The sequence below is a fragment of the Cebus imitator genome, unplaced genomic scaffold, assembly GCF_001604975.1.
Source record: "Cebus imitator isolate Cc_AM_T3 unplaced genomic scaffold, Cebus_imitator-1.0 Scaffold72, whole genome shotgun sequence".
NCBI classification, from domain to species: Eukaryota; Metazoa; Chordata; class Mammalia; order Primates; family Cebidae; genus Cebus; species Cebus imitator.
The window spans coordinates 6,993,316-7,020,890 of record NW_016107387.1 but is presented as its reverse complement, the minus strand read 5'-3'; the positions used below and the strand labels follow the sequence as shown (position 1 = coordinate 7,020,890).

General features: G+C 51.9%; 5 protein-coding genes across 14 annotated transcripts in view; 1 reads left to right on the top strand and 4 right to left on the bottom strand.

Moving 5' to 3' along the window:
• PHF23 (PHD finger protein 23) overlaps window positions 1–1,541 on the bottom strand; it is a 5,051-nt gene extending 3,510 nt beyond the window's left edge. Inside the window, exon 1 of one of the 4 annotated variants that reach the window (XM_017531694.2) lies at window positions 1,212–1,541. In XM_017531694.2, coding sequence (XP_017387183.1) covers window positions 1,212–1,281 — 70 coding nt within the window. In that variant the 5' untranslated portion in view covers window positions 1,282–1,541. The other 3 variants (XM_037739669.1, XM_037739670.1, XM_017531692.2) reach the window with 3 other exon arrangements.
• Window positions 1,542–1,863: 322 nt separating this feature from the next.
• Window positions 1,864–4,198, bottom strand: LOC108306609 (GABA type A receptor-associated protein). 2 transcript variants are annotated; one of them, XM_017531709.2, is made up of 4 exons: window positions 3,679–4,198; window positions 3,043–3,121; window positions 2,784–2,902; window positions 1,864–2,361 (listed from the first exon to the last, which is right to left on the bottom strand). In XM_017531709.2, exons 1-4 carry the CDS (start codon window positions 3,766–3,768, stop codon window positions 2,296–2,298), a joined length of 354 nt encoding a protein of 117 aa, XP_017387198.1. In that variant the 5' UTR covers window positions 3,769–4,198; the 3' UTR covers window positions 1,864–2,295. The 2 variants fall into 2 exon arrangements, with proteins under 2 accessions (XP_017387198.1, XP_037595602.1); XM_037739674.1 differs by lacking the exon at window positions 3,679–4,198 and adding an exon at window positions 3,521–3,622.
• A 775-nt stretch (window positions 4,199–4,973) lies between these two features.
• CTDNEP1 (CTD nuclear envelope phosphatase 1) lies at window positions 4,974–13,081 on the bottom strand. 2 transcript variants are annotated; one of them, XM_017531704.2, is made up of 9 exons: window positions 12,279–13,081; window positions 8,979–9,045; window positions 8,766–8,884; window positions 8,499–8,570; window positions 7,966–8,082; window positions 7,728–7,839; window positions 6,245–6,329; window positions 5,571–5,627; window positions 4,974–5,333 (listed from the first exon to the last, which is right to left on the bottom strand). In XM_017531704.2, coding segments are annotated over exons 1-9 (732 nt in total). In that variant the 5' UTR covers window positions 12,381–13,081; the 3' UTR covers window positions 4,974–5,332. The 2 variants fall into 2 exon arrangements, with proteins under 2 accessions (XP_017387193.1, XP_017387191.1); XM_017531702.2 differs by having other exon boundaries at window positions 4,974–5,627.
• Window positions 13,082–13,087: 6 nt separating this feature from the next.
• Window positions 13,088–20,314, top strand: ELP5 (elongator acetyltransferase complex subunit 5). Of its 3 annotated transcripts, XM_017531695.2 has the most exons (8): window positions 13,088–13,166; window positions 13,547–13,657; window positions 13,804–13,864; window positions 13,950–14,030; window positions 15,636–15,859; window positions 17,603–17,784; window positions 19,119–19,315; window positions 19,961–20,314. In XM_017531695.2, exons 2-8 carry the CDS (start codon window positions 13,612–13,614, stop codon window positions 20,073–20,075), a joined length of 906 nt encoding a protein of 301 aa, XP_017387184.1. In that variant the 5' UTR covers window positions 13,088–13,166; window positions 13,547–13,611; the 3' UTR covers window positions 20,076–20,314. The 3 variants fall into 3 exon arrangements, with proteins under 3 accessions (XP_017387184.1, XP_037595599.1, XP_017387185.1); XM_037739671.1 differs by lacking the exon at window positions 13,088–13,166 and having other exon boundaries at window positions 13,309–13,657; XM_017531696.2 differs by lacking the exons at window positions 13,088–13,166; window positions 13,950–14,030 and having other exon boundaries at window positions 13,328–13,657.
• A 222-nt stretch (window positions 20,315–20,536) lies between these two features.
• Window positions 20,537–23,571, bottom strand: CLDN7 (claudin 7). 3 transcript variants are annotated; one of them, XM_017531708.2, is made up of 5 exons: window positions 23,500–23,571; window positions 22,236–22,751; window positions 21,240–21,404; window positions 21,059–21,143; window positions 20,786–20,948 (listed from the first exon to the last, which is right to left on the bottom strand). In XM_017531708.2, the coding sequence occupies exons 2-5, from the start codon at window positions 22,456–22,458 to the stop codon at window positions 20,786–20,788; spliced, it is 636 nt and encodes a 211-aa protein (XP_017387197.1). In that variant the 5' UTR covers window positions 22,459–22,751; window positions 23,500–23,571. The 3 variants fall into 3 exon arrangements, with proteins under 3 accessions (XP_037595600.1, XP_017387197.1, XP_037595601.1); XM_037739673.1 differs by lacking the exon at window positions 23,500–23,571 and adding an exon at window positions 22,903–22,933; XM_037739672.1 differs by lacking the exon at window positions 23,500–23,571 and having other exon boundaries at window positions 20,537–20,948; window positions 22,236–22,885.
• Between the last annotated feature and the right edge of the window lie 4,004 nt (window positions 23,572–27,575).

Sequence of the window (27,575 nt, the reverse complement as noted above, 5' to 3'; positions counted from 1 at the left end):
GAGCAGCCACCGCTGCTGCCGCCGATGCCCCCCTCACCCTCCGCAACTCCCAGGTTCTAACCCTCGCGGACCAACCCTACCCCCCCAAGCAAGTCGCCGGTCTTGACCCCCCCACCCCGCCCTACCACCCCCTACAACTACCCAGTTCGCCTCGCTTCCTGGCTCGCTCGCTCCGCAACTACCCCCCTGTACAGGTCCGTCTGCCGTAGACAATACCCAGACCCCCTCTTCTCCCCACAACTACCTGCCCACCCCTCCGACAATCACCGGGCATTCTCCGGCGGCAACTACTCGGAGCTCTGGCACCACCGCTACAAACTACCCCACCTCAGCGAACTACCGGGCCCCTCACTCAGCCTCTTCTACGTCCTCCCTTAGCAACTCTCCGGCCACCGGATTCCTCCAACCTCCCAGTTCCAGGGCCCCAATCTGCCGGTGGCCCTTTCGGCCCCTAGCCCCGGGGGCTCCGGGTTTCCAGCTCCTATCCCCTGCACCCCCACACCGTCTGATCTCCAACTCCTCTAGCCCAGTCTCCCACTCCTCTTTCTCCAAGGTCTCTCAACTCGTCGCTCTCCCACCTCTAGGGCCAGGCTCCTGACCCCCTCCCCGAACTCCCCCGCTGGGCTCCGGGGCTCGACCTCCAAGTTTGCCAATTGATTCCTCGCCCGCCCCCCGCCGTCTCAGCGCTCCGTGCCGGTCTAGAGCTCACCTTCGGGGCTGGGCTCCGCCATGGCTTCCAGCATCGCCCCCTCCCCTCCTCCCGGTCCGGCACCCCCCTCCCCGGAGCCGGGGATCCCGGTGCCGCCTCTACTGCTCGGTGCTCCTACTGCTCGCTCCACAGAAGTGTCCGCCTCAGCCCGGTTGAGACTCGGGTCCGCTAGCCGCTGCCGCCACCTCCCTCTACCACTGCCTCCCGCACTCCCGGACCGGGCCCCCTCCCCCCGCGCCGCCGGCCGCCTGCTCCCTCCTCCTCCTTCTCTCTCCTCCCTCCCTCCTCTTCTCTCCCTCCTCCCTCCGCCGGCGCCGAGGCGCAGTGCACCAAGGGTTTTGTAGTCCGTACGGGGACAGCGGAAAAGGGACGGCATTAGCCTCCGGAACTTTGATTCCCAGAAAGCCACGGGCTGACGCAGGCGCACCAAGCCGCTCCCCTCCCCCGGGGAGCGGCGGGGAGACGGGGAGCCGGAGGGGAGAGCGGAAATGCGCGCGCAGACCCCTGGGAGATGTAGGCTGGGCGGGACGATGAAAGAAGAGGAAGAAGGGATTAGAACTCTCGGCCACCATACTGCCTCGTTCTGCAGCTTCTTTCTCCCCCGGGGGACCGCCCCACTTCCGGCCTGCGGGAGAAATGATCGCTGGGAGATGAAGTACTCCTGGCGATAATGGCTCCCTCCTCCCAGTCTTCTCCCTCCCTGATTCCACTCCTCCGGATCCCACTCGCCGGCAAAACTCTAGCCAAGTGACATGCAACTGAGAACAGCCGTTTTACCAGCTCCTACACATGAAAATATCTTCCTTAATTAAAATGTTCTAATAAATGTCCACCTAAAGCAGGTACTTTCGAACTTTCTCCACAGGAACCCACAGTAAAAAAACAGTATTTTTTAAATAAGCATATTTAACATTTAGTTTCACATGTGTCATAAAACTAAAGTTTTATGAAATAATACTCAGTATTCCATTCCATTACAACAAAACCACCCTCTCTTTGCAGACAGGGAAAAGCTCACATGAACAGAATAAACCAAAATATACTTCTATCCCTCCAGCTTGTACCCATTACTCTTCTTTCCCCACAACTGAAACCCACTGACGCCTTGGAAAGACTGAAAGACAGCGGGAGAAGGGGAGCAACACAAGGCAAAATTCAGTTCAGCTTGGTGGTTTCTTCTTTATTGATGTGCCTCCTACCTTCCCCCCACAATTTCAGTCCCTTCCAACTACCCCCAAAAAAGAAGGTAGTGAAAGGAAGGGATTGCTGGGGTTCTGAGCCCCTTGGGCAGTCAGAAAGGGAACAGAAACCAAAACAATCACTAGATGTGACAGAGACTGACAAGAGTCTAAAGCAGAATGGGAAAGGCGGGCAGAGAAAGGGGAAAAGAGAAGGGAGAGGTACAAGATGCCAGCTCCACCATTACCCCTCCTAAGAGAGGCTGGAGAGAAAGCCTTAAACATTAAGAAGTGCCGGTCCTGAATAAGGGAGGTGGTATTTGAGCTTGAAGGAGGAGGAAGTCAAGAAAGGGGGGCCACCTCTCTCTTTGTAGAATGAGAGCCCCCTCCAGCTCAGGGGCAGCAGCTTCACAGACCGTAGACACTTTCGTCACTATAGGCAATGTACAGAAAGAAGTCTTCTTCATGGTGTTCCTGAGATGAAAGCAGAAAACTGTTCAGCAACTGGGCTCCTAACTTACTTCAACCAACCACCACCCAGACACGGTCTTCTAGAACCACAAACCAGTGCCCGACTCCTTCACTGACTCCAACGACTAGCACAAGCAGTATAATCTCTGCAGTCCTGGGCAAAAAGACCTTAAACTGTTTTCTGCTGCTCTGGAATGGGGAGGAGGACTGGGAAGAGTCCTGATCAAACAGTTTCTCTAGCTCACTGTTCTCTTCGCTTCTCTCTACTCCTACTGTTCTGTCCAAACCCCCAACCCACTGCTATCATGAAATTTTAAGGCAAGTCAGGAAACTAGTCCAAAACTACTGATGTAACAACACTTTCTTCCGCTCAGGCTCTTCCAAGTTTCCTCTCCAAAGCCTCCACCACTTCCCAGTCACCATACCTGGTAAAGTTGACCCATTGTGGCACTGGTGGGTGGAATGACATTGTTGACAAAGAAAAACAAGGCATCCTCAGCTCGGAGATGAATTCGCTTCCGGATCAAGAAGTAGAACTGACCAACTGCAAAAGATACAAGGTGTGAGAAAGTCACAGAGGTCATAAATGCCCTCAAAAGAACAGGTGCTAGGTGGAGCCTCCTCTTGCAGAGACTGCACTCCCACCCACAGGAAGCAAGCCTGGGTCTTGGGTCAGGTTCCCACCTGTGAGATCAGAAGGCACCAGGTATTTCTTTTTGTCCAGGTCTCCTATCCGAGCTTTGGGAGCCTTTTCTACTATCACCTGATAAAGAGAGGATGAAAATGAGGAGGCAGAGGAATGCAGCCCCGCAGCTGCACCTGTCAAGAACTCAAGTAACAATAACCCTAGTACCTAAATCTACCCCAGACTCATCTGTCTTTGCACACGCGGTGCAGTCCTGAGTCCCAGAGATCCTGACCTCACTGACTGGAGTTCATTTAAATATCCAGGATCCATCCCCCGAATAGGGCGTCACCATAAACAACTATCTTAATCAGATGGAGATGACTTGTCTGGGCCGACTAGTGCTTCAATCTCGCAACCTCAACTAGCTGGGGGGATGACCACTTGAAGCTCAGGCTGTCAAACTCTCTTAAGGCCTCCACTCACAAATGCCAAGGTTTCTCTCTCCTGTCTACCCCAGGTCCACCACTACCCCACTCCTTTCATCCTCGGCCCCAAGGACAGCAGTTTCAGGCTGGCTCCCAACCCCACCATAGCCAGCAGCCTGATCCCCGCGCTGCCCGTCCCAAATCAAAGGCCAGGCTGTGGCGTCAGCGTAAGCGTCCCGCGCCCTCGGCCCAGGTTACTGTCCTCACCGGCACCCGGTCCGGGTATTTCTTTCGGATCTTCTCGCCCTCAGAGCGGCGCTTCTCGAACGGATGCTCTTCTTTGTACACGAACTTCATCCTCCCGGGAACCGGGCTGGACCGGGCTGGGCTGAGGGAACCCGGGGGGGCCGGACGGGGGGCGGCGGCGACAGCGGCGACGGGCGGGCGGATTCAGCGGAGTGATCCACGAATTTGCGCCACTTCCCTATTCACCAACCCCGCCCCCGACTAACAGGACTGCCCCCCCGCTAAGATACGCCACTACCTCATCGGCACTAACGCTGCTAGCGTAGCAACACCCACTGACCCGCCCCCTCACGCCATTAGCGTAATCGCTTTGGAATTAATGTGTGGGATACGCAGAAGACGTAGCAAAGATGGTTGGTTTTCACTAATCGAAAATAACTCTAAACCTATTCCCCAACCTTGCCCTCAAAGAAGACGGGGCTCAAGAGGAGTATGAGATGGTAATAATCATGAGACTTGGTTCCCCATGTTCCTTTCGGAAATAACGCAGAGGCACAAGCAGAGACAATTACAAGGTTGGCTATTCACAAAACGCGTTGCTACGCTGAAGGCGGCCGTTGACACCAAAACAAAGTAGTACCCAAGTGACAGAGATGATCTCCAGAAATAAGAGTTCAAAAAGAAAACGGATGTTTGAAGATATGTACAGAACACTTGAGTGCCAGGAATGAGTAGACCAATAGGGACTTGAGAGGACGTCCGAGAGGTAGGGACTATGCCAGCGCGGAGGAACACCGCAGTGTTTGAGTGAAATCATGTGATCTCAGAAAGGGCGGAGCGTCACGTGGCGGGTGCGGAAAGTAGGGCCGGCTCGGGGGGGCGCCGGGGAGGCGGAGCCAGCTGGGCGACGTCGGGGAGGGGCCCCTTCCTCGGAGGCGAAGGTCGGAGTATTAGCCGCCCGGGGGGGCAGCGCCCGCTTAGCCTGTCCATATCAGTGCTCCCACCGAAGCCCGACGTTTCTCTAGTTCTACACCCTTTGGCCGCCCAGGTTTCTTCTTTCGGCCTTCAATAGCGTACTGCTCCGAAGGTATCCTTCCACTCCCCACAGCGCACTCATCCTGTCACTCGGCCCTTCCCGCCAAAGCATCTGGTGTCCCCATTCACTATTATTACATCCCCATGCTCAACACCACCTTTCCCCCTGCCCTCTAGTCCAGCAGCAGGCTCTTTCCCCCTCTGCCCTGGAGACAGGGTGTATGTGAACAAAGTGCCCTCCCCTCACTTCCCAAAACCCCAGAGAAGGACCTAAGGGCTGCTTTGGTTTCAAAGTTATAATGCATGGTTTAAAAGAGAGGAAAGGAAAAAAAGAGACAAAGCTGGTTACAGGTCTGAGGGAGTCTGAGGAGAGAAAAATACGAGAGTAAAGGGGGGACAAATTGAGGGAAAAACCAGTGGCCCAAAATCCCGGTATCCCACCCACAGCCCAGCCCTTGGAGCAGGAGTGAAGAATTAGATCAGTTTTGTACAAGAGTTTAAAAAAAAATCAAATCACAACAAAGCTGACTTGGCTTCTCTTTGAGCCTCCTGGATCACCGTATGTCTGTCACTCTGGCCAGTCCTGCCTCTCCACCACAAACACTGTTTCAGCTCTCCTAGGCCTCCGCCTGTGTCCCAGTCTGGGGTTTCCACGGAGTGTGAACACGAAGTTAGAGTGAGGCTGCTTCAGAGCTCCCGGCCCATGTGTCCATCCAGACTCCAAGTGGAGTGTAGGGCTTCCAAGGGCAGTGAGGGGTGGGACGGGCAGACCCTGCCCAGGCAGTCCTCACATTGGACAGGGCATCAGACGGCATCCCAAGGGCTCGCCCTCCCTTACCCCCCCACCCCAACTCAGGTGGAGGGGGAGCAGCTGTCACCAGAGCCTGTGTTGGTGAAGGTTTCGGCTCAGCACTGAACGGACATCAGCGGTGAACCTGGGACAACGACAATAACTTGCATAGATAAGAGTTCCTTATATTGATACCCTCATAACACTAAAGTGCATCACTGGAGAGGTGGGGCACGTATTATCACCATATTCACATGATTAGGTAGGTCCAATTTGCCCACAGCCTACTAAAGTGATGAGCTTTGAAGTAAGAAGACCTGGGTCCAAATGTTAAATTCTTTTTTTTTTTTTTTTGAGACGGAGTTTCGCTGTTGCTGCCCAGACTGGAGTGCAATGGCGCGATCTCGGCTCACCGCAACCTCCGCCTCCTGGGTTCAAGCAATTCTCCTACCTCAGCCTCCTGAGTAGCTGGGACTACAGGCACGCACCATCATGCCCAGCTAATTTTTTGTATTTTTAGTAGAGACGAGGTTTCACCTTGTTGACCAGGGTGGTCTCGATCTCTCGACCTCGTGATCCACCCGCCTCGGCCTCCCAAAGTGCTGGGATTACAGGCGTGAGCCACCGCGCCCGGCCTCAAATGTTAAATTCTTAAGGGAAGAGAGCTAAGTAAAACAGGACATATGTTTTTTATTCCCTCTTAGGATCTCCCACCTCCTCCTTTCCTCAGAAATCCAAGTGTCCAGAGCCCACTTCCCTTACCTGAGGGCATCCAGCATCGGGAGCAGGTTGAGAAGGGCTGTGTCGCTGGGGTCACTGAACCAGGATTTGATGGGGATGGCATTGTCTAGGGTAGGTAGTGAAAATGCAGATAAGAAGAAACAGAATTGAAGAGAGACTGGGTGTTTTCCTCTTACTGGAGGGAAGGAGGAATTATTACTTAAAAATATATACCTCCCACTACCGGAAGTCAACAACCTAAGTAAAACTTTCCTGATTTATGCTCCAAAATAAAATTAAGTTTTTTGATTTATTTTTTTAAGACTCAGTCTCACTCTTCTCCACCAGGATGGAGCGCAATGGCGCAATCACAGTTAACTGCAACCCCCACCTCCTGTGTTCAAGCAATTCTCCTACCTCAGTCTTCAAAGTAGCTGGGATTACAGGTGCCTGCCACCACACCTGGCTAATTTTTGTATTTGTAGTAGAGATGGGATTTCACCATGTTGGCCAGCCTGGTTTGGAACTCCTGACCTCAGGTGATCCGCCTGCCTCAGCCTCCCAAAGTGCTGATGAAAAGAAGCGCAAGCCACCATGCCCGGCCTAAAATGAAGTTTTAATCACCAGATCTCATACTTATTGATGCTTCTAGTCAAACTTACTGCCATTGTACCTCACTTGAAACACACACTTGGCCTGGCACAGTGGCTCACACCTGTAATCCCAACACTTTGAGAGGCCAAGATGAGAGGATCACCTGAGCTCAGGAGTTGGAGTCCACCCTGGGCAACATAACGAGATCTCATCTCTACTAAAAATCAAAAAATTGGCCAGGCGTGGTGGCTCACACCTGTAATCCCAGCACTTTGGGAGGCCAAGGCGAGCAAATCACGAGGTCAGGAGTTTGAGACCAGCCTGACCAACATGGTGAAACCCTGCCTCTACTTAAAAACACAAAAAAATTAGCTGGGTGTGGTGGTGGGCACTTGTAATCCCAGCTACTCAAGAGGCTGAGGCAGGAGTATCGCTTGAACCCGGGAGGTGGAGGTTGCAGGGAGCCGAGATCGCACCACTGTACTCTAGCCTGGGCAACAGTGCAAGACTCCATTTCAAAAAAAAAAAAAAAAAATCAAAAAATTAGCTGGGCATGGTGGTACACACCTATAGTCCCAACTACTGAGGAGGCTGAGGCAGAAGGCTCACTTGAGCCTGGGAGAACAAGGCTGCAGTGCGTGAGCTATGATCATGACACTGCACTCCAGCCTGGGCAACAACAGAGTAAGACCCTATCTCAAAAAATAAATAAATTTTAAAAAAGAAAAAAATGATATGAGAAATGTGACTTATGAAATGGACATATATGATATCTCATTTGAAATAGGAAAATAACTTGCATTTGGACTTATAGCAAACTAGGGATAAACTAGGGAATCCTAGCTCTCAGAGACCAAGGCCCAGGTCTCCTGAAAAAATACCTTCTCAGAACCATGTTCTGGTCCTGCCAGACTCCCCCTCTTCCCCATACCTGGATGGCTCCTGTAAGCCCCTGGGGAGTTATCCAGGATCACAATGCTGGAGAGGTCACTGTGAACCACAGAGAGGTCCTTGATGTAGCTGCCCAACTCCAAAGTGCAGTGCTGGAAGACAAGGGATTATGTAATAGGCCTCCCCCACACCCTTTCGAGGATCATTTCCTCAAACCCAGATCCATCCCTGGTGGCCTCCCTCCCAAGCCACACTCTTAGACCGGGATTCTAGCTTACCTGTCTGTAGTATCGCCTCTTAAGGATGCTTCTGCTATTGTCCAGTTTATCTGCCACAGCAGAGCCATAGATCTCCATGCTTGCTGTAAACACCACCAGCTCGTACCACTGGCTCACCTGAAACAGATTGGGGAAGAGGACAATGCCATACAAGGTGATCATTCTTTTAGATATACAGTTATCTTTCAGAAAGGCAACAGCATAGTCCTTCAGGCATTCCATCGACATCAGATGTCTCTGAGGACATGAAATTCTGAACCCCCAGTCCAAACCTCCAAACTCAGTGTTAGGCATCCTACACTCTTAAGATTTGGAAATGTAATAACAAGAGAGAAAGAAGCCTGTGGAAGAGTTACATCAGCACAACAAATGAACCCCAAGTACTGAAAGCCACTCCCCTACATCCCACAGCCTCCCCTCTGAAAAACTGCTCTTATCCATTTCTCCTCATCCTTTCCTCCAAATCCTCTGAATTTCCAGAGCCCTAAAACCATTCCTTCATCACAGAGCTCCCTTTAGCTCCCCAAACTCACCACTTCCAAGAAGAAATCCACATGAGGCCTCTTATGTACAAAAAACCGGACAGGATGTTTGTCTATTACCACCTATAGAGGAACAAGATGGGCTGGGGGAAATCCTGAACACCACAAGCCAGGCCTGGAAAACACCTCACCCACCTGCTTCCCTCCTCCAGGCTGACACCGGTGCCAGGGGATGGAAACTCTGGGACTGGGAAAGGGAGTCCAGGTCTGGGCAGAGTAACAGATGTAACCATTTCATCACTCCCTACCGCCACACACCTTGAGGATGAAGTCAGGAGGCGTCCCAGGCCGGACTGTGGGCCTCAGGACCCCATCATGGTGGGAGTGAATAAGTGTCTCATCCAGATCTAGCACCAGGATCTTCCTCTTCACCTGGGCTGAACCACAATGAGAAGGAATAATATTGACCAACCTCTGGCCCAGAGCTGGCCCCTACTTCACCTTAAAGGAGGCTTACCACCACATACTTACCTAGCCGATTCCGGGACACAGGAGATAAGGGTAGGATATCATATCGAACAGTTTGGTACTGAATTACCTAGAAATAGCACAAAAGAGGATTGGAACCCTTGACAAGGAAGTCTTCCCCAGTAACAGTAACAGGTAGCACAGATTGAACATTTACCACAGGTACTGGGTATGTGACTTAGGATTATTTCATCTAATCCTCAAAACAACCCTGATACTACTATTATCCCTGTTTTAAGGTAAAGAGACCAAGGCTACACAGATAGGGATTATCTTAAGTTGTTTGTCTCCCTGATTAAAATGAAAACTCTATGAGAACATGATTTTATCTAGATCGTGGCTGTATTCCCAGTGCCTAGAACACTGTAGCAAAGGTGGTTAGTTAATATTAGTAGAATCAATGAAGTGATAGAACCAGGATTGTACCAATGCAGTCCAACCCAAGAACCTGCCCTCTTTTTTGTTTTTTTGTGTTTTTTTTGAGACAGAGTCTCGCTCTGTTGCTCAGGCTGGAGTACACTGGTGTGATCTCAGCTCACTGCAACCTCCGCCTCCCAGGTTCAAATGATTCACCTCCTTCAGCCTCCTGAGCAACTGGTACTACAGGTGTCCACCACCATGCCCAGCTCATTTTTGTATTTTTAGTAGAGATAGGGTTTCACCATATTGGCCAGGCTGGTCTCGAACTTCTGACCTCATGATCCACCTGCCTCAGCCTCCCAAAGTGTTGGGATTACAGGCATGAGCCACCACACCCGGTCAAACCTGCCCTCCTAACTATGGTAGTATCCTGCTAAGCTGAACAAAGAAACACACGACCCGCCCCCTCCCCCCGCCCCCGCAACACAACCTTCACCCCAAGAATTATTTGTAGCAACTACCATCATCTCACATTGGGAACTGAGAGCCTCAGATTCCCTAGTGCACAGGGAGTAGGAGTCAGGGGAGGAGATCCCTGGGTCTTTAATGGGAATATAGAATGAGGGAATCCAGAGGTTGTCAGGTCAGCTAAGTTCCCCTGGCTAGAAGCCACCACGCTTATTTTAACCAGCCACCTGTCCACTTCTGTCTCTCCTAGCCAAGTCACAAGTTCAGGGAACCTCAGCCCTCTGAACAGCCTCCTTATCCTGGTACCTCGGGTGAGGCAAAGAACACTGGATAGCCCCTGCCAGGCTGACTGGCAGGGTTTGGAGGCCAGAGTGAACTCAGGGCTGTAAGTGAGAGGTGAATAAGGGACAAGGACGTCACCACCTCAGCTTCTCCAAGCTTTCCCTAGGGACTCCTATATCCTAATACACAAATAACCCCATGCGAAGCCTGGCAATTCCCTCCTCCACACTTTTCCTCAAAGGCAGAAACCCTCCTCAGTGCATCCCTAGGCCCCAAGGCACACAAGAACCAGGCTCTCCCTTGTAAACCAAAGGGCTCCCCGCCAGTCAAGATCTGCCCTTCTTTTCTCCCTGGGCCATGATGAGGTCTGAAACAGCTCGGGTGTCCAGCCTTGCTATCTCGGGTTGCATATACTGGGCATGCAGGGAATGCTCCAAGCATCTGCCAGAAAGGGGGTGGGGAAAGAAACCAGATTGGATGGGAGGGGAGGACAAAAGGCTGTGGGGTCAGTGCTGCCCAAAAGAGAGGAATTCTGGAAATAACTAACCTGTGGATGAGCTGAAGCACCACTCCATGTGCCCAGAAAACTGATGTGTTAGAGCGAGAAGGTCACACAGAGAAGAAGCAGTCAACCCATAAAGAAAACCCCAGGAGGCCAGGCACAGTGGCTCAATCTAAGTACTTTGGGAGGCTGAGGCAGGTGGATCACTTGAGGTCAGGAGTTCTAGACCAGCGTGGCCAACATGGTGAAACCACATCTCTACTAAAAATATAAAAAATTAGCCAGGTGTGGTGGTGGCCACCTGTAATCCCAGCTACTCAGGAGGCTGAAGCAGGAGAATCGCCTGAATCCAAGAGGTGGAGGGTGCAGTAAGCCAAGATCACGCCACTGCACTCCAGCCTGGGTGAAAGAGACTCCATCTCAGAAAAGAAAAGAAAACCCCAGGAGCTAAGCCCACACAGATCTCAGCAGCTATGACCCTAAATTTTTCTTGGCTCCAAGCTCTTCTCTCAGGGGAATAGCGCTGCTGCCTAGAGCCACAACCATCCTGAACTGTTCAAACCCTAAATCAGTAAGTGGAAGTAGACTAGTAAAGGAGAGAATGAACCCAAGGCCAGACCCATTCTCCCAAATCAGTTAAGTCAACCACCACCACCACTCAGGGCTTTCTGGAAATTTCCTGGACACCAGGTCACCCCAACCTAGTTTTTTTCTTTCAAACTGCACTGAGGAGTACAGACCAAAGTACAGACCCAGAACCTCTGACCCCGCTTACTAAGTTCTCCCCAGGCTCCTGAGGATTCTCCCTGGTGGTGATGAGACCACAAGAACACATTCATTAGGTGCTGTTAGCTGAAGGAGCTCTGACCTTGGAAAAAAGCTAAGGGGAAAGGACCCTAAAGGACCCAGAGATGTTTGGGTGCATCCAGACAGTATCCCTCAGAATGCTACGGTCTCCTGGAGAAGCAAACATGCCCTCAGATTCAAGCCCTACAACTGACCAACGCTGCCCTCTGACAGGGACACCCAGACTTTAATGGTGGGCACAGCACCCACCCTGAACTCCCTCCCACAATTAAAGAGGCCCATCATTAAAACATCTGCTTTCGTCCTCAAATCCAGATACCAATATTCACACTATGAAATACATTTTCACAGCCTTTTTGGAGTTCTCTTAATGGGAACCGCAGGAGTTTCTCCTTCACATCCAGGATTTTCCCAAGTTCCAGTCCCTGTTTGTAATATATGCATTCACACCCACCTCCACCCTTGACACACAAGTCGGTCTCTGCCTTGTTATGGGACCAAACACACACCGAGGTTCCAAATAGAGTCTTTCACAAGGCCACATCAACAGACCTGGCTGCCATCAAACAGGTGTTCCGCGCCTCTCGGTTTCTTTAGCAACAACTCCCGCTTTCTTAAAGGGCGCCCCACCCACCACCTTAGCCCCCAAGAGTTGCCAAATCCTGTTCCATTTAGCCCCCATCAAAACCCCCAAGGTCTTGGTTCTATTACAAGGGTCTCCCTCCTCCCCAGCCCAAGCCCCGCTTAGGGTTCCTTAATTCTCTAGCGAGAAAAGCACCCGCCAGGACTCCCTTCCTAGGCCCAAACAGAGGCCCGACACACTGAAAACCTGTGAGCACCGCGGACAGAGGTCCCCAACACCGCCAGCGCCCACCCTGGCTCACCGTGCGGATCTGCCTCCGTAAAAGGTAAATGAAGAAGCTCCAGAGCTTGGCGGCGAAGGCCACGAACGTGCGCAGCCCCAGCAGACACTGCGTCCGCATCATCCCGATGACCCCGGCACCGCCGGCCCCGGGGCCCCCGCGGCCCAGCTCCGCCAGCCCCCCGGGGGCAGCCCCCCGCCGCCGGGAGGGGGAACGGGGGCCCCGAGTGGCAAGAGAGGCTGCAGAGAGGGGCACGGAGCGGGCGGCTCAGAAAGCCACCGCGGGCTAGGGGAAAGCCCAGCGGAACCAGGAGCTGGGGGGCAAGCGTGGGCAGCCCGCGGGGGCCCACATGGGCTGGGAGTGGCACCGACGGCTTCGGGGAGGTTGCCGGCCAAGACAGGTCGGGCTAGGATGGGGTCCTCCGAGACCAGAAGAGAAGGGAACGGATAATTGGGGGAGGGGGCTGTGGGGGAGGGGGCCAAGGAAAAGGGAGGGAGGGAAGGGGGAGGGGAAGGGGGAAAAGCGGAGAGTGGCCCGCTGCGCAAGCGCGCTAGGGGGCTACCCGCAGGAATGGAGCGGGCGGGGGCAGCGGCGCGCTAAGGGCCGCGACGGAGAACGGGCCTGCAGAGCTGAGGAGCAGGGAAGGAGGGGGAGGGGGAGGGGGAGCCAAAGGGCGCGGAGCGCTGGGCCGGAGCGGCTTCCCCCTCCCCGAGTTCGGGGGTCCTTTAGCCGCTGGGGAGCGGGGCTGCAGCCTCTGCAGCTGGGTTTCCCACTCTGACAGGCGCCATTTTACCGCCCAAAGGACTCCCTCCTCCTGTCTTCCCCCTCCTCTTCCCCTTTGACACTACTTCCGGTGGTGACGTGTATTCGCTTCACCAGGGCTAAGTTCCCCCTGCGCGGTCTATGGGGGTAGGTATAAGGAAGGCCAGGAGCAAGCCGAACGAGACTGCAGTATGGCGCACGCGCGGAAGGTGTCCACGGGGCGGGGCCTGAGGCAAAGCAGGTCCCGCCTCAAACTGCGTGGGCGGGGCGGAGTAACATCACGTGGCCCTGCGGTTAAGACCCTCGCGGGGGGCTTGTGGCTCCCCCTCCTCCCAGTGACAACTGCCCTAACTGCTCTTCCTGCCCCGGTCACACTGAAAATGTAGACGGGCTCGTTGTACCTACGACTGTGCGCCACGGCTCGGGGAGGGGCGTCCCCCTGGAAATATTGAACATAATCGCTTCTCCAGACTATGTTAGGTCTTAATGGTGGGAGGACTCCTGGGTGCCCCGCCCTTTCATCCTAGGGTTGGGGCAGTGGGTTATGACGCTATCAGAGGGCGCCAGAGCAGGGACCTGACGCGAGTTGGAGATGTTGGACTCGCTGTTGGCTCTGGGCGGCCTGGTGCTGCTTCGGGGTGAGAGCCAGAGGCACTGGGGGGTTCTGGGCCTGGCTGAGGGACGGAAGTGGGGAGGAAGGGCCATGGGTCACAGGCTAAGTGTGGAGATCGCGACGGGCTCTCCATCTGTCGCTCTCACGCTTTATCCGTCCCTCGCTTTGCAGATTCCGTGGAGTGGGAGGGGCGCAGTCTGTTGAAGGCGCTTGTCAAGAAATCTGCACTATGGTGAGTATCCCATGGTGTCTCCCCGGCCTACCCTGGAAAGGGAGCCTGTGCCCACTCTGACAGTCCCCCCTCATCTCTACCTTAGTGGGGAGCAAGTGCATATCTTGGGCTGTGAAGTAAGCGAGGAAGAGTTTCGTGAAGGTTTTGACTCCGATATCAATAATCGGTAAGTACAAGTTGGAATAGATTTGAGACCTCTGTTGCTAAGGAAATTTGTTTACAACAAGCGCAGAACCTCCTATATAGTGGCAGTTTCTTAAATATTCATTTAAGAAACGGATATGGGTCTTTAAGGACACAAGAATTAGTAAGAGGAGTGATGAGTATTTGGGTAATCCAAAGCAAAGATCATAGAAGTTGAGAGAGAAATAGCCTGGAGACTGGGAGAACTTGTGGGAAGGCTATTGTAGTAATTTCTTAATCCGGGTTGGCCCATTAAGGTCCATGTGTACTGAGCACCAACTGTAAACTACGTGCTATGTAAGGTAGTGGAGACAGCAGTGAATAAGACGCACCTCCCTAATGAATTTTAGGGAATAATGGTAGGAAGTAATAGAGGCCTGGCTTAAGGAATAGGTAGTAGGGATGGAAAGTTTAGAACAAATGTAAAGGACTTTAGTGGGTAGAATATCCAGGATTTATTGACTAATGTGGGGGAGAAGAAAGTACAGAGATAAGGAAATACCTAAACCCAGCCCCGTTCCTGATCAGTAGACATTAAGAACCATTAGTAGGGTGCTTTTTACTTCCTAGTTGGGGCAACTCAGTGGATAATAATAGTAGTTTACATCTATTGTTGAGCTTCTAATTTTGTATCAGCCATTGTTGTGATAGAGGTGGTGGTGTAGGTTACGTTGGCATTCCACAAGAAAACCAGAAAACAGAAAAGACGGATCTGGGGAAAAAGTTCTGTTACCACAAAGCTTTCACAGGATTTCTAGCCTATGCCAGTCTCCCTTTCCTGAGCTGTTATTATTTTTTTTTTGTAGTTGGTATTCCATGACTTAATTCTTGACTTTCTTTAAGCTGTTCTACAGGCAGGAACCAAGTCTCATGTCCTCTGCTTTCTCTTTATTTATCCATAGTGATAAATTAAGGCCGGGCACAGTGGCTCATGCCTGTAATCCCAGCATTTTGGGAGGAAAGGCGGGTGGATCACCTGAGGTCAGGAGTTCGAGACCAGCCTGACCAATGTGGAGAAACTCCATCTCTACTAAATATGCAAAAATTAGCTGGGTGTGATGGCTCGTGCCTGTAATCCCATCTACTTTGAGGGGCTGAGGCAGGGGAATCGCTTGAACCTGGAAGGCAGAGGCTGCTGTGAGCCAAGATTGCTCCATTGCACTCCAGCCTGGGCAACAAGAGAGAAACTCCATCTCAAAAAAAAAAAAAAAAAATTAGGTGCCCCTTCAGGAAATACTTGATAATGGTGATAATTGGCATTTATCAAGCATATAGTATGTGTCAAGCACTGTGCTGAATGCTTTGAGTTTGGCATCTCCATTTTACCAATGAAGTAACTGAGTCTTATAAAGTAACTTATCAGTTAGCTGACTTTAGCCAAGTAGCAAAGCCAAGCTTGGAGCTCAGGCTGTCAGACACCAAAATCTGTGCTCTCAATCACTATATTATTTCAGTAATTACCTTTCATTAGTATTAAGGATGTTCATGAAAATTGAGAAAACAGAGCCATGAAGATCAGAGGATGAAATTTCTGATCCTCCGAGGGGGAAGGGACAATATTATGCTGTCTCCTGTTTTCCCTTTGCAGGCTGGTTTACCATGACTTCTTCAGAGATCCTCTCAACTGGTCAAAAACTGGGGAAGCCCTTCCTGGAGGACCACTGGGAGCCTTGAGAGCCATGTGCAATAGGACAGATCTTGGTCCTGTCACCATCGCTCTCGATTCACTCAGCTGGCTGCTGCTTCATCTTCCCTGCACCATACTCTGCCAGACCCTGCATACAGTGAGCCATCAGGACTCCTGTCCTCCTGGTGAGACCCCTCCTTCGTTGTTTCCCCTCGTACATTTCCTTCTGCCAAGGAGTGTGCCCCTTTTCCTTTCTACCCTAGAAGAAACATCCGGATTTTTCAGTCAGACCGTTTTTCGTCTTTTTGACCTTTTGTCTGTTTTTTTACTTCTCTGTAATGCCATCTACCATTTGCTTTTTTCCTCCAAGTTCTTTTTTTTACTTATTTGTTTCCTTCACTCATTTATTTATTTAACAAATAGTAAATGCATACAATGTGTCAGGTACAATTCTAGATAATGGCAAAATAAAGACTAACTGTTGCTGGATCCTTGTCTTCCAGGAGCTCAAAGTCCCATAAAAAATGGAGTTAAGTAAACAAGATGGTTTGATAAAGGCCACAATGATATAGGACATGCACAGGGTACCTTAAAGAAGGGTATTTTTCAAGAGCAATAGGTCAGCCAGGCAAATTTTGCAGGGCAGGGCACTGGGACTAGGTCTCAAGGGCACTGTGGGTACTTGAATGGACTTAGGAGTCGGATGCCCAGCTTTGTATTAACTTGCTTGATTTCTCATTGCTTCACTTTTTTGGGGGAAGATACAGGGGAAGTATTAGGATGAATCACTATATTGCCGTTTGCCTTTTTTGGGGGGGGGGCAGCATGCAGGTGAGGAGCCTGGGAGCTGCCTAAGGCAGCGGCGCCTGTGCTTTCACCCTAAATTGCCATTTCTTAGGTCACAAATTGTCAAATATTGGCTGGGCGCAGTGACTCATGCCTGTAATCCTAGCACTTGGGGAGGTCAAGGCAGATAGATCACCTGAGGTGAAGAGTTGGAGACCAGTCTGCCCAACATGGTGAAACCCCATCCTACTAAAAATACTAAAAAATAGCCGGGGGTGGTGGCGCACACCTGTAATCCTAGCTACTCAGGAGGCTGAGGCAGTAGAATCACTTGAACCTGGGAGGCAGAGGTTGCAGTGAGCCGAGATAGTGCCACTGCACTGCAGTGAGATGAAAGACTTCATATCAAAAAAAAAAAATTATCAAATATCATCAATTTTATATGGTTTGACCTAAAAATGCACTGTGGGTACTCAAATGGACTTAGGAGGCAGACGCCCAGCTTTGTATTAAGTTGCTTGATCTCTCATTGCTTCACCTGGTAAGGATCCAAACATTGTGTTAAAGCGTTTAGCATAGTGCCTGACACACTCTAAATGCTCCCAAAAGGGGAGGGAAAAAGTTGAAGGCACTGACTGAGATCTTGGGAAGTTCCAGAAACTATAAGTATTTCCATGTGTAAGAGATGAGGCTGGAAAGTTAGTGGACACCACCTGCTGAAAGTGTTCATTCCATCCTGAAGGCTGAGGAGCTGCTAAAGGATTGGAGTTAGAGTGGTGTCTTGATCAGGTTTACATTGGGATAATAGAGTATATTAAGGTGTGGGCTGGCCGGGCGTGGTGGCTCACGCCTGTAATCCAAGCACTTTGGAGGCCAAGGTGGGCGGATCACCTGAGGTCGGGAATTCAAGACCAGCCTGACCAACATGGTGAAACCCCGTCTTAAAAAAAATTTAAAAAAAAAAAAAAAAAAGGTATGGGCTGGAGAAGGCTCAGAGCACCACAGTGAGATTGGCCAAGGGAAGTCAGGATTTTGGCAGCACTGTGATGGAATGTGGGCCTCTCTCCTTTTCTCTCCACAGTTTATCCCAGGCCACCAGTCTGAATGTTCCCTACTATCCTATGTTTCTTGTCCTTCTCTAGGTGACGGCTCCCCAGTGGGGAAGGTGCATGTGCTGGGCTTGCTACACGAAGAGCTTCATGGACGAGGCCCCATGGGAGCTCTCAGCAGCCTTGCTCAGACTGAGGTGACCCTGGGCGGTACAATGGGCCAGGCTTCGGCCCGCATCTTGTGTCGGAGGCCCCGACAGCGCCCAACCGATCAGGTCAGAAGAACCAACAGGAAAGGACTGGAAATCGGGGGCAGAGAAAGGGGTGGCATGATGGGAAGAACAATGAAAAAGCTGATGCTTCGAGGAGACTTTAAAAACATGTTGCCCAGGGTAGTCTCAAATTCCTGGGCTCAAGTTATCCTCCCACCTCAGCCTCCCAAAGTGTTAGGAATATAGGCATGAGCCACTGCGCCCAGCCCTCAAGGAGACATTTTGTAAAAAATGCTGATTGGATATTTCTCTGTGTTTTCTATCACTTACCTGATTTAATTTTCACAGCTATGGTATAAGGTAGACTGTTTTGTTATCACCATTTTCAGGCTGGAAAGCCAGATCAGGCAGGGGTTTTTTTTTGGTTTTTTTTTTTTTTGAGACAGAGTCTGGCTCTGTGGCCCAGGCTGGAGTGCAATGGCACAGTCTCAGCTCACTGCAACCCTGGGTCTCCCAGGTTCCAGTGATTCGTTAAGTCTGACCCCATTCCCAGCCTCAACAAAGGGGTATAAGAAGACTGTTTTGCTGGGCACCGTGACTCATGCCTGCAATCCCAGCACTTTGAGGGGTGGAGGCAGGCAGATCACCTGAGGTCAGGAGTTCAAGACCAACCTTGCCAACATAACAAAATCCCATCTCTACTAAAAATACAAAAATAGGCCGGTCGTAGTGGTGGGTGCCTGTAGTCCCAGCTATTTGGGAGGCTGAGGTGGGAGAATCACTTGAACCTGGAAGGTGGAAGTTGAGATTAGCCAAGATCATGCCACTGCACTCCAGCTTGTGCGACAGAGTGAGACTCCATCTCAAAAAGAGTATGTGGGGCTGCTCTGCCTAAGGAGTAGCCATTCTTTTATTCCTTTACTTCTTAATAAACTTGCTTTCACTTTTGAAAATAAAATAGAGGCTTGGCACGGTGGCTCACACCTGTAATCCCAGCACTTTGGGAAGCTGAGGTGAGTAGATCACCTGAGGTCAGGAGTTTGAGACCAGCTGGCCAACATAGCGAAACCCCATTTCTACTAAAAATACAAAAGTTAGCTGGGTGTGGTAGCACATGCCTATAATCTCAGCTACCCAGGAGGCTGAGGGAGGAGAATCATTGGAACCTGGGAGACCGGAGGTTGCAGTGAGCCGAGATGGTGCCACTGCACTCCAGCCTGGGCCATAGAGCTAGACCCTGTCTCGGGAAAAAAAAAAAAAATGTAAAGGAAAAAGTTGAGGGCATGGGCTGAAAGCAGTCAGTTAAATAGGTGATTGGGGGCTGAGGATGTAAAGTCCTAGATCCTCTCTAGTTTCTTCGGTAAGATGAAAAAAATTCCTTTCTTTCTTCTCTCCAGACTCAGTGGTTCTCCATCCTTCCAGACTTCAGCCTGGATCTCCAAGAGGGGCCCTCCATAGAGTCCCAGCCCCACTCAGATCCTCATATACCCCCGGTGGATCCCACAGCTCATTTGACCTTTAACCTTCACCTGTCCAAGAAAGAGAGAGAAGCCAGAGATAACCTGACCCTGCCCTTCCAGTTCAGCTCTGAAAAGTAAGGTTGGGACCTGGGTACGTGGATCCATATATAGAGCCCAGCATCTGGGCTGCGGAGAGGTGGGGCGACAGCAGGTTATTGATTAGCCTCAGACTTTATAGGGGCTGAAGTCCAGAGACAAGTCCAAGTTCTTTATCCACCATATATACCCCGTACAATGGCAGAGGGCCTTTATGTCTCTTACCTCTCCCTTAGGTCCTTGGGTCCCAGCTCCACTTGTCCCCAGAGCAACCTGGGCCTGGGCTGAGTCAGACCAGACCCTTGGGAAGTGGACCTATCCCTAGGCAGCAGTGCTAGGAGGACAGAAAGCTATATGGGCGTGGCAAAGGTTGGTTAACAAGGGCTTAGTACATGCCTGCTGTTCTGTGCCCAGTATGTGGGTGGATGAAGCAAGACTACAAGATTCTTGCCCTCAAGCTGCTAGGAACTTACTAGGAGAGCAGAAGCAGTACTAGTATATCTATCCCAGTATCGAGTGGTGTTTCAGCTGTAACCTGGAGGTCAGAGAAAGGGACTTGGACCAAGAAAATGACACAGAGGCCTAAGAGGGTTTGGCTGAGTGAGAGTCACAGTCACCTGGAAGAAAGTATTCAGACCGGACCTGTTAGCCACCCTTACCAGCACCAAATCTTCCCTTCTCAGACAGGAGGCTCTACTGCGGCCTAGGCCAAGCCAGGCTACCAGCCACATCTTCTATGAGCCAGATGCTTATGATGACCTGGACCAAGAAGACCCAGATGATGACCTAGATATCTGACTGGCCAAATTTTATTAGACTGTAATTGGAAGGGGCACGGGAAGACTTTGGGCCCAGAACCCTCTCTGTTGTTTGCGCTGGCCTTATCCCTGCCCCACCTTGGTTCCCCTTGTCTATGGAGCCCCACCCCATGAGCCAGGAAGCAGTGTCTCATTAGGACTGAAGGTAGGATGAAGACATAGGGTAGCATGAGAGAGTAGAACACCCCCATGCCTAATAAAATTTTTTTTATTAAAAAAGAAACACGGCAGCTATTTAAATAAGACGGGGGTGGGAATGGATGTCGAGATACAAGCACCTGCCTCTTTTAGTCAATTGTCAGTGGAGTCAGTGGGGGCCAGGAATGGCCATGCAAGCCACTGGGGCACTCTGTATTTTCTGAACTGGAGTGTACTTAAGGTTCCAAGCTCCCTGCAAGGATCCAGACGGAAGGAAAGCAGAGGCTCTGATGGAAAAAAAGCCTACTTCCCAAAACGAATTTTTTATTACTGTACAAAAAGCACACTCCCTGTTTTTGTCTCTCCTACCAATCCCCCCCACCCCCAGAGGACTATACATGACTTGCCGAAGTGACCAGGAGGCCTTTGTCCTGCACCCTGCCCACAGGCTGACCCTAGCCCCAGGCCCTTTAGGGCATCCAGACACACCCATAGCCTGTCAGGCTGGGGCTAGGAGGTCACAGGTCACAGGTCATAGGAGGAGATTCCGGGTCACACGTACTCCTTGGCAGAGTTGGGCTTAGGGTAAGAGCGGGGTGCACGGTACCCAGTCTTGCTCTCATTCCCAGGACAGGAACAGGAGAGCAGTGCACCTCCCAAGATGACCAGGGCAGACCCTGCCCAGCCAATAAAGATGGCAGGGCCAAACTCATACCTGTGAAGAGAAGGGAGCGGGGTGGGGGTTAGAAACCCTGACCTGCCTCTGCCCTCCCTGTCCCAGGACCCCAGACCTGTCCCCTTAGGAGGGAGGACTCCCAGACTTACTTAATGTTGGTGGGGATCAAAGGGTTATAAAAGTCTGTGACAATCTGATGGCCATACCAGGAGCAAGCTACCAAGGCAGCAAGACCTGGAGAGAGAATGAGGGTTTCGGTATGGCGAGGCCCTAAACCAGCACCTTGCCCGGCCTTTCGCCTTCCAGAAGGGAGAGAATCCTGGGGCTCACCTGCCACGATGAAAATTATGCCTCCACCCATGGCTATACGGGCCTTCTTCACTTTGTCGTCTCCCCCACAGCGCGTGCACTTCATGCCCATCGTGGCCACAAACATGGCCAGGAAGCCCAGCACCAGGGAGACCACCATTAGGGCTCGAGTGGCCTGCATGGCCGCTGCGGGTGAGGGGAAGGGGCGCTGTCATTGCTGGAAATGCAGGTGGCCCTCAGGCAGCTCCAGCCTTCGTGCCGCTGGCCACGCCCACTAACCCCTGGACCTCAACTGGCCGGCGCCCGCCTCCGCCGCCGGCCTGGGGCCCCAGGTGTCCAAGGCCCAGGCTCAGCGGGCAGGTCCCCGCCCCTCCCGACAGCTCGGCCTTCCTGCTCCCGCCCCGCCCTCTCGGCTCCAGGATCCGCCCGGGGCACCAGGGTTTCGGTGAAACTGCCCTGGATAGGGGGAAGGGTGAATGGGGGCAACGAAGAGAAGCGGAGACGGTGGCCCGAGCCCCGCGGAGCGCACACGCCGGCCGGCGTCCTAGCTCTGAGCCTGTTATCGAGGCCACTGGGTTTGTGGCTTCGGCTAATCGGCCGATAAGATTAGAGGCCGCAGGCGGCTGCCCACTCCGAACAGCCGCACCGCACTTTGGCCCTCGGCGCGCCCCGCGCCCGTGGCCCGTTTTTAAGTAAAGGGCGGGACATGACGGAGGCAGTAGACTGCCCAGGGATCGGGGAGGGGACGGCCCCCGCCTAAGCACCAGTGTTCCGCGCCGGGTAGGAGACTGGGTTGGGGGCGGAGGAGGACCGCGGGCAGCCGAGGTGCGCGCCCACGTGCAGCCAGAACCCCGGCCCGCTCCCGCCCAGCCCCGCCGCCCCCACCGGACCACTTCCTCGCCCCGCAGCTCCCCGGCAACCCAAGGCGCCCAGCCGTGGGGCCTCGGCCCTGCCACGAGCGCCACCCCCGCCACCTGGGTCTGGGGCGCGTCCGCCCCGTCGGTCCCGCGGCCTTACCAGACAAGGCGAGCACCGAGTCGTACATTTTGCAGCTCATCATCCCAGTGCTCTGCGTGACGCAGTCCATCCACAGCCCCTTGTACATGGCCTGGGCCGTGATGATGTTGTCGCCCGCATACGAGCTCATCTGCCACTGCGGGATGGCGGTGCAGGCCACCAGACCCACCCAGCCCAGCAGAGCCATAGAGAAGCCCAGCAGCTGCAGGCCCGAGTTGGCCATTTCCGCCCTCAGAAAACACTGGGGGCGCCAGGCAGGAGACCCTACAGTAAAACAGAAGACGCTTGGGGGACAGCCACACAAAAGAAAACTTGAGGTGGAGTTTTCAAGTTACCCAAAAAGACAAAAAGAGTTTGGGCCAGGTGAATGTAAATCTTGTCACCGAAGACACACAAATCAACCCTTCCAGTGACGCGATGGCCTCGCGGCAGAGGGAACAGGCTACGCCGGGAGGTGGTTCCAGACAAAAGCGGTCCCCGAAGTCCAGGCGGTTCCCTCCGGCGCTCTCAGCGACCCTAGCCAAACAAAAGGTGGTGGGGCTGTCTGGGCGCGGTTCTGGGCTCCGGCAAGTCCCAAAGTTTCCTGAGCTGTCCGCCGAGGCTGCGCTGCGCGGCAGAGGCGGCTCGGAGGTGAGCCGGCAGGTGCAGGCGGACAGGTGGGGCGTACCTGAGTATATGTAGGGCGTCGGGGGCGCGGCAGGGGGAGGCGAGACCGGAGGGGTGGCCAAGGGTGACCTGACGTCACCGAAGGGATACTCACCTGAACCGGAAGTCGCGGCCCCCACCCCTCCTTGCCCAGGTGAGGAGGGAGAAACCTGAGCACCAGGGTCACGCCCCCTCACTTGCCAGGTTTTGGCCGCAGCTAGGGAGGAGGTGGTGGCTCCGAATCCCAAGAGTCAGAGTCAGCCCCTCAGGACTGGATTTCCCTCGAGCACCGGGATGCCCCTTCCTTTCTTCCCAACAGGTGCGTCTGGGACGCTGCGGGGTGCCCCGCGTCCGGGTTTTGTGCAAAGTACTCTCTGCTCGGCCCTGCTTTCGCCTCCACCCGCTGCTCTCCTTTTCTGTCTCCCTGGTCGATCCCACCTGCGGGGGCCCTGTCTCGATCCCTGAGAGTCCCTCCCTTCAGCACCGCCTTCACTGTCCCGGTTCTCTGACTCTGTCCCCCTACAGAGACCCGGCTTTTGAGCGTGGCTCCCCAGCAGCCCCCATTCCAACCCGACATGACTCCCAGCCTGAACCCTCTGTACTCAACCTCCCCACCTACCACTATCCCCTCCGGCGTCAAGGCTCCTAACAGGAGGAAGAAACCACTGGGACCGTAGCGGCGGAGGGTGGGGAGCAGGGTGAGGTCTAGGTCAGAGTCTTGGCCACACCCATCCTTCCTCTCCCTTGGAGTCTTTTCAGACCTACCCTCCACCTTTCCCACCCCTCCCCCAGCCACTCGTCCGTTTCTCTTTCTCTACTGGGCCCGGGCGCGGACTGCCCATTGCGGTGCACTCTTTCACGCCCTCACTGTTCTGTCCTCTCTAACGTGGCTCCCTCCTTCCTCCTGGCACCCCTTTCATGCTCTGCTCCTTCCCCTGTCATCTTTGGTCATCTCCCCTTCCTGCCTTTCCTGTATTGGGTCTTCCTATTTCAGTCCTTGTCCTTTTTGTTGTTCGTTGGAGAGGGGGGTCCCAGTGTGTCACCCCGGCTGGAGTGCAGGGATGCTATCTCGGCTCACTGCAGCCTCCACCTCGCGGCTCAAGCGATCACGCCGCCTCAGCCTCCGCAGGAGCTGGGACCACAGGTGCGCACCACCACGCCCGGCTAACGTTTTCGGACTTTTGGTAAGAAGGGGTTTCACCATGTTGCTCAGGCTGGTCGCCAGCTCCTGAGCTCAAGCAATCCGCCGCTCCCTCCTCCTAAAGTGCAGGATTCCAGGCGTCAGCCACCGCGCCCAGCCCACTCCTTGTCTTTTCGTTTGCCTTTGCGCCTTGTCTCCAGTCTCCTTGGAGTCCAGCATCAGAAATTAATCTTTCTTTCCTCTTCTTAGGTGCACACTGCACTTTCTCCACCCACTCTGCCCAATTTCCTCCCAATCATCCTACCCTCCAACCTCCTCACACTTCTCAGACTCACATTCCCTGCTTATTCTGGCTCTCTCACGGTTCATTTTCCACTCTCCATTTTTTACCTCGACTCTCTCACATTTTTTTAATCTTGGTTCTGCCGTCTCAAACATTTCTTTGTCTTTCCTTCGTTTAATTGCTAAACATATTAAAGGGCTCCTTATGCTACACTAACTGACCTGCTTTTGTATAAAGTAAGACTTTCATGAACTCTTTTTTTTTTCTTTTTGAGACAGTTTCACTCTTGTCACCCATGCTGGAGTGCGATGGCACGATCATGGCTCACCGCAACCTCCACCTCCTAGGTTTAAGGGATTCTCCTGCTGCAGCCTCGCGAGTAGCTGGGATTACGGCACCCACCACCACGCCCAGCTAATTTTGGTATTTTTAGTAGAGATGGGGTTTCACCATGTTGGCCAGGCTGGTTTCAAACTCCTGACTTAAGGTGATCCACCCGACTCGGCCTCCCAAAGTGCTGGGATTACAGGTTTGAGCCACTACACCTAGCCTTTTAAAAATTATTTTAAGAGACTAGTCAGGCACAGTAGTGAGAAGGGGGTGAAGGTAGAATAAGAAGTTCCTGCCTGGGCACGGTGGCTCATGCCTGTAATCCCAGCACTTTGGGAGTCTGAGGCGGGGGTGGATCACCTGAGGTTCAAGACCAGCCTGACCAACAAGGAGAAACCCCTGTCTCTACTAAAAATACAAAATTAGCTGGGCGTGTTGGCATATGCCTGTAATCCCAGCTACTCGGGAGACTGAGGCAGGAGAATCGCTTGAACCCGAGAGGCAGAGGCTGCAGTGAGCTGAGATCACACCACTGCACTCCAACCTGGGCAACAAGAGCGAAGCTCTGTCTCAAAAAAAAAAGATCAAATTACTGATCAAATCTCAGCTGGTCGGAAGGTAGTGAATTATTTCAACTGGTAGTTGAAATAATTCACTACCTTCCGACCAGCTGAGATTTTCTTGAAAATTTTCCTTTGATCTCTAAAGGAAAATGTTTGTCATCACTTAACTATATCCAGCTTCTCTCCAAACTCACTGCTGCCACCCCACACCAGGCCATGTCTGGACACAGCAACTGCTTCCAAACCAGTGTCCCTACTTTCACACTGGCTCTCTAAACTCTATTCTCTGGAGTGACCTCTTAATCCACTCAGAGTTTTGTCATTTTCTGTTTAAAATCTTTCGGTAACACTCGTGTTCTTGCCAATAAGTGCCACACCATGGCTGACCTGACTGCCTCAGCCACACTGGCCTTCCCTCTGTTCCTACTCACTGGAGTTCCTTTGCACAGTCTGTCCTCTGCTTCTGGAAGCTCTTCTCCATTCACTCCCACCCGCCTTCCTCTATCCAGCTAACCAACTCATCCTTTAGCTGTTCTCAAATATCACTTCTTTTAGAAAGTCTGGCCTGACCACCCAATCCCAGACTCATTCTCTCATGGCTACCAGTACTTTTCTTTCAAAGCTCTTATCGAAGTTTGAAAATACTGTATTTACTTTATGTGCTTATGTATTCAATGTCAATATCCGCTGTACTGTATATTCCAAGAGGATAGAGATGTGTCTGGATTTTATCACCAATAAATGTTTCAGGAATTAATGAATGAATAAATTGCAAATAAACAATATTTTCATTCACTTTTCAACAATTTTTTTTGAGATGAAATCTAGCTCTGTTGCCCAGGCTGGAGTGCAGTAGTGTGATCTCGGCTCACCACAACCTCTGCTTCTCAGGTTCAAGCGATTCTCATGCCTCAGCCTCCCAAGTAGCTGAGATTACATGTGCTTGCCACCACACCCGCCTAATTTTTAAAAATATTTTTAGTAGAGATGGGATTTCACCATGCTGGCCACGCTGGTCTTGAACTCCTGACCTCAAGTGATCTGCTTACCTCGGCCTCCCAAAGTTCTGGGATTACAGGTGAAAGCCACCCTGCCCGGCCCTCAACAAATATTTCCTAAGTGTCTATAATGTGCCAAACATGGCCAGGCACAGTGGTCATGTCTCTAGTCCTAGCTACTCAGGAAGCTGAGGTGAGATCACTTAAGCCCGGAAGTTCAAGGCAGCAGTGAGCTATGATCCTGCCACTGCACCCCAGCCTGGGCAACATAGGGAGATCCTGTCTCTTAAAAAAAAAAAAAAAAAAAAGAAAGAAAAGAAAAAAAAAAAAGGACCAGGCACTATAGTTGACCCTGGAGATACAGCAGGGAACGAAACGGATAAGGAGACTGAACTCATGTAACTTATTTTCTAGAAGGAAGCAGACAATAAAGAGATTAAATGGTGCATATTTTGAAGGCAATAAAACAGTGTAATGTGATGAGGGTGAGTCTATGCTAGGATGAGGTCAGAGAGAACTTTTTGAGGAAATGATTGTTAAATAATAATCCAGAGGCCGGGTGTGGTGGCTCATGCCTGTAATCCCAGCACTTGGGAGGCTGAGGTGGGTGGATCACCTGAGGTCAGGACTTTAAGACCAGCCTGGCCAACATGGTGAAACCCCATCTCTACTAAAAGTATTTTAAAGATTAGCCGGGTGTGGTGGTGCATGCCTATAATCCCAGCTACTCCAGAGGCTGAAGAGTAGAGAATTGCTTGAACCTGGGAGGCGGAGGTTGCAGGGAGCCGAGATCTTGCCATTGTACTCCTGCCAGGGTGACAAGAGTGAAACTCTATCTCAAACAAATAATAATAAGAAGAAGCCATGAGGGAAGCATATTATAGGCAGAAAGAACAGCAAGTCCGAAGGCCTTGTGTTGATTGCCCCTTTGAGACTTGTAGTAATTAATTTAAAGCAGAATTTCTCAATCTTGAAACTACTGACATTTGACATTTTTCCCACTGCTATCTCTATTGCCATTTTGGGCCAGATAATTCTCTGTTGTCCTGTGCATTTTAGAATATTTAGGAGCATCCCTGACTTCTGTCTATTAGATGCACCCTCCCCTACACCTAAGTGTGAAAAAAATGTCTCCACACATTGCCAAATGTCCCAGGGAGGAGAGGAATAAAATGGGTCCCTGTAAAATGTGATTGGTGAGCATCATCATGGATTTTTTTTCCTCTAATAGCCTTGAAGTAACTAGTTGGATAAAAGGATCCAAGTAGATGAATAATTGAAATTAATTGGGGTTGGGGGGTTACTAAAAAGAGGAAGAAGGAAGTTTATAATATTTTCATGAGAGTGATTATGTGTTAGATCATAGATATAAATTGGCCC

What these genes read in the sequence shown, in the direction of transcription:
- LOC108306609 (XM_017531709.2), bottom strand. Translation starts at nt 3,768, where the DNA reads ATGAAGTTCGTGTACAAAGAAGAGCATCCGTTCGAGAAGCGCCGCTCT. An exon ending in GGTGCCTTCTGATCTCACAG is followed by an intron (nt 2,903 to 3,042) that starts GTGGGAACCTGA and finishes TATCTTTTGCAG; the next exon opens with TTGGTCAGTTCTACTTCTTG. An exon ending in CAATGGGTCAACTTTACCAG is followed by an intron (nt 2,362 to 2,783) that starts GTATGGTGACTG and finishes CTTTCATCTCAG; the next exon opens with GAACACCATGAAGAAGACTT.
- CTDNEP1 (XM_017531702.2), bottom strand. Translation starts at nt 12,380, where the DNA reads ATGATGCGGACGCAGTGTCTGCTGGGGCTGCGCACGTTCGTGGCCTTC. An exon ending in TGGATTTCTTCTTGGAAGTG is followed by an intron (nt 8,083 to 8,498) that starts GTGAGTTTGGGG and finishes AATCTGTTTCAG; the next exon opens with GTGAGCCAGTGGTACGAGCT. An exon ending in CCGATGCTGGATGCCCTCAG is followed by an intron (nt 5,628 to 6,244) that starts GTAAGGGAAGTG and finishes TCGTTGTCCCAG; the next exon opens with GTTCACCGCTGATGTCCGTT.
- ELP5 (XM_017531695.2), top strand. Translation starts at nt 13,612, where the DNA reads ATGTTGGACTCGCTGTTGGCTCTGGGCGGCCTGGTGCTGCTTCGGG. An exon ending in GACTCCGATATCAATAATCG is followed by an intron (nt 14,031 to 15,635) that starts GTAAGTACAAGT and finishes TTCCCTTTGCAG; the next exon opens with GCTGGTTTACCATGACTTCT. An exon ending in TCAGGACTCCTGTCCTCCTG is followed by an intron (nt 15,860 to 17,602) that starts GTGAGACCCCTC and finishes GTCCTTCTCTAG; the next exon opens with GTGACGGCTCCCCAGTGGGG.
- CLDN7 (XM_017531708.2), bottom strand. Translation starts at nt 22,458, where the DNA reads ATGGCCAACTCGGGCCTGCAGCTGCTGGGCTTCTCTATGGCTCTGCTG. An exon ending in CTCGGTGCTCGCCTTGTCTG is followed by an intron (nt 21,405 to 22,235) that starts GTAAGGCCGCGG and finishes CCTCACCCGCAG; the next exon opens with CGGCCATGCAGGCCACTCGA. An exon ending in CATAATTTTCATCGTGGCAG is followed by an intron (nt 21,144 to 21,239) that starts GTGAGCCCCAGG and finishes TTCTCTCTCCAG; the next exon opens with GTCTTGCTGCCTTGGTAGCT.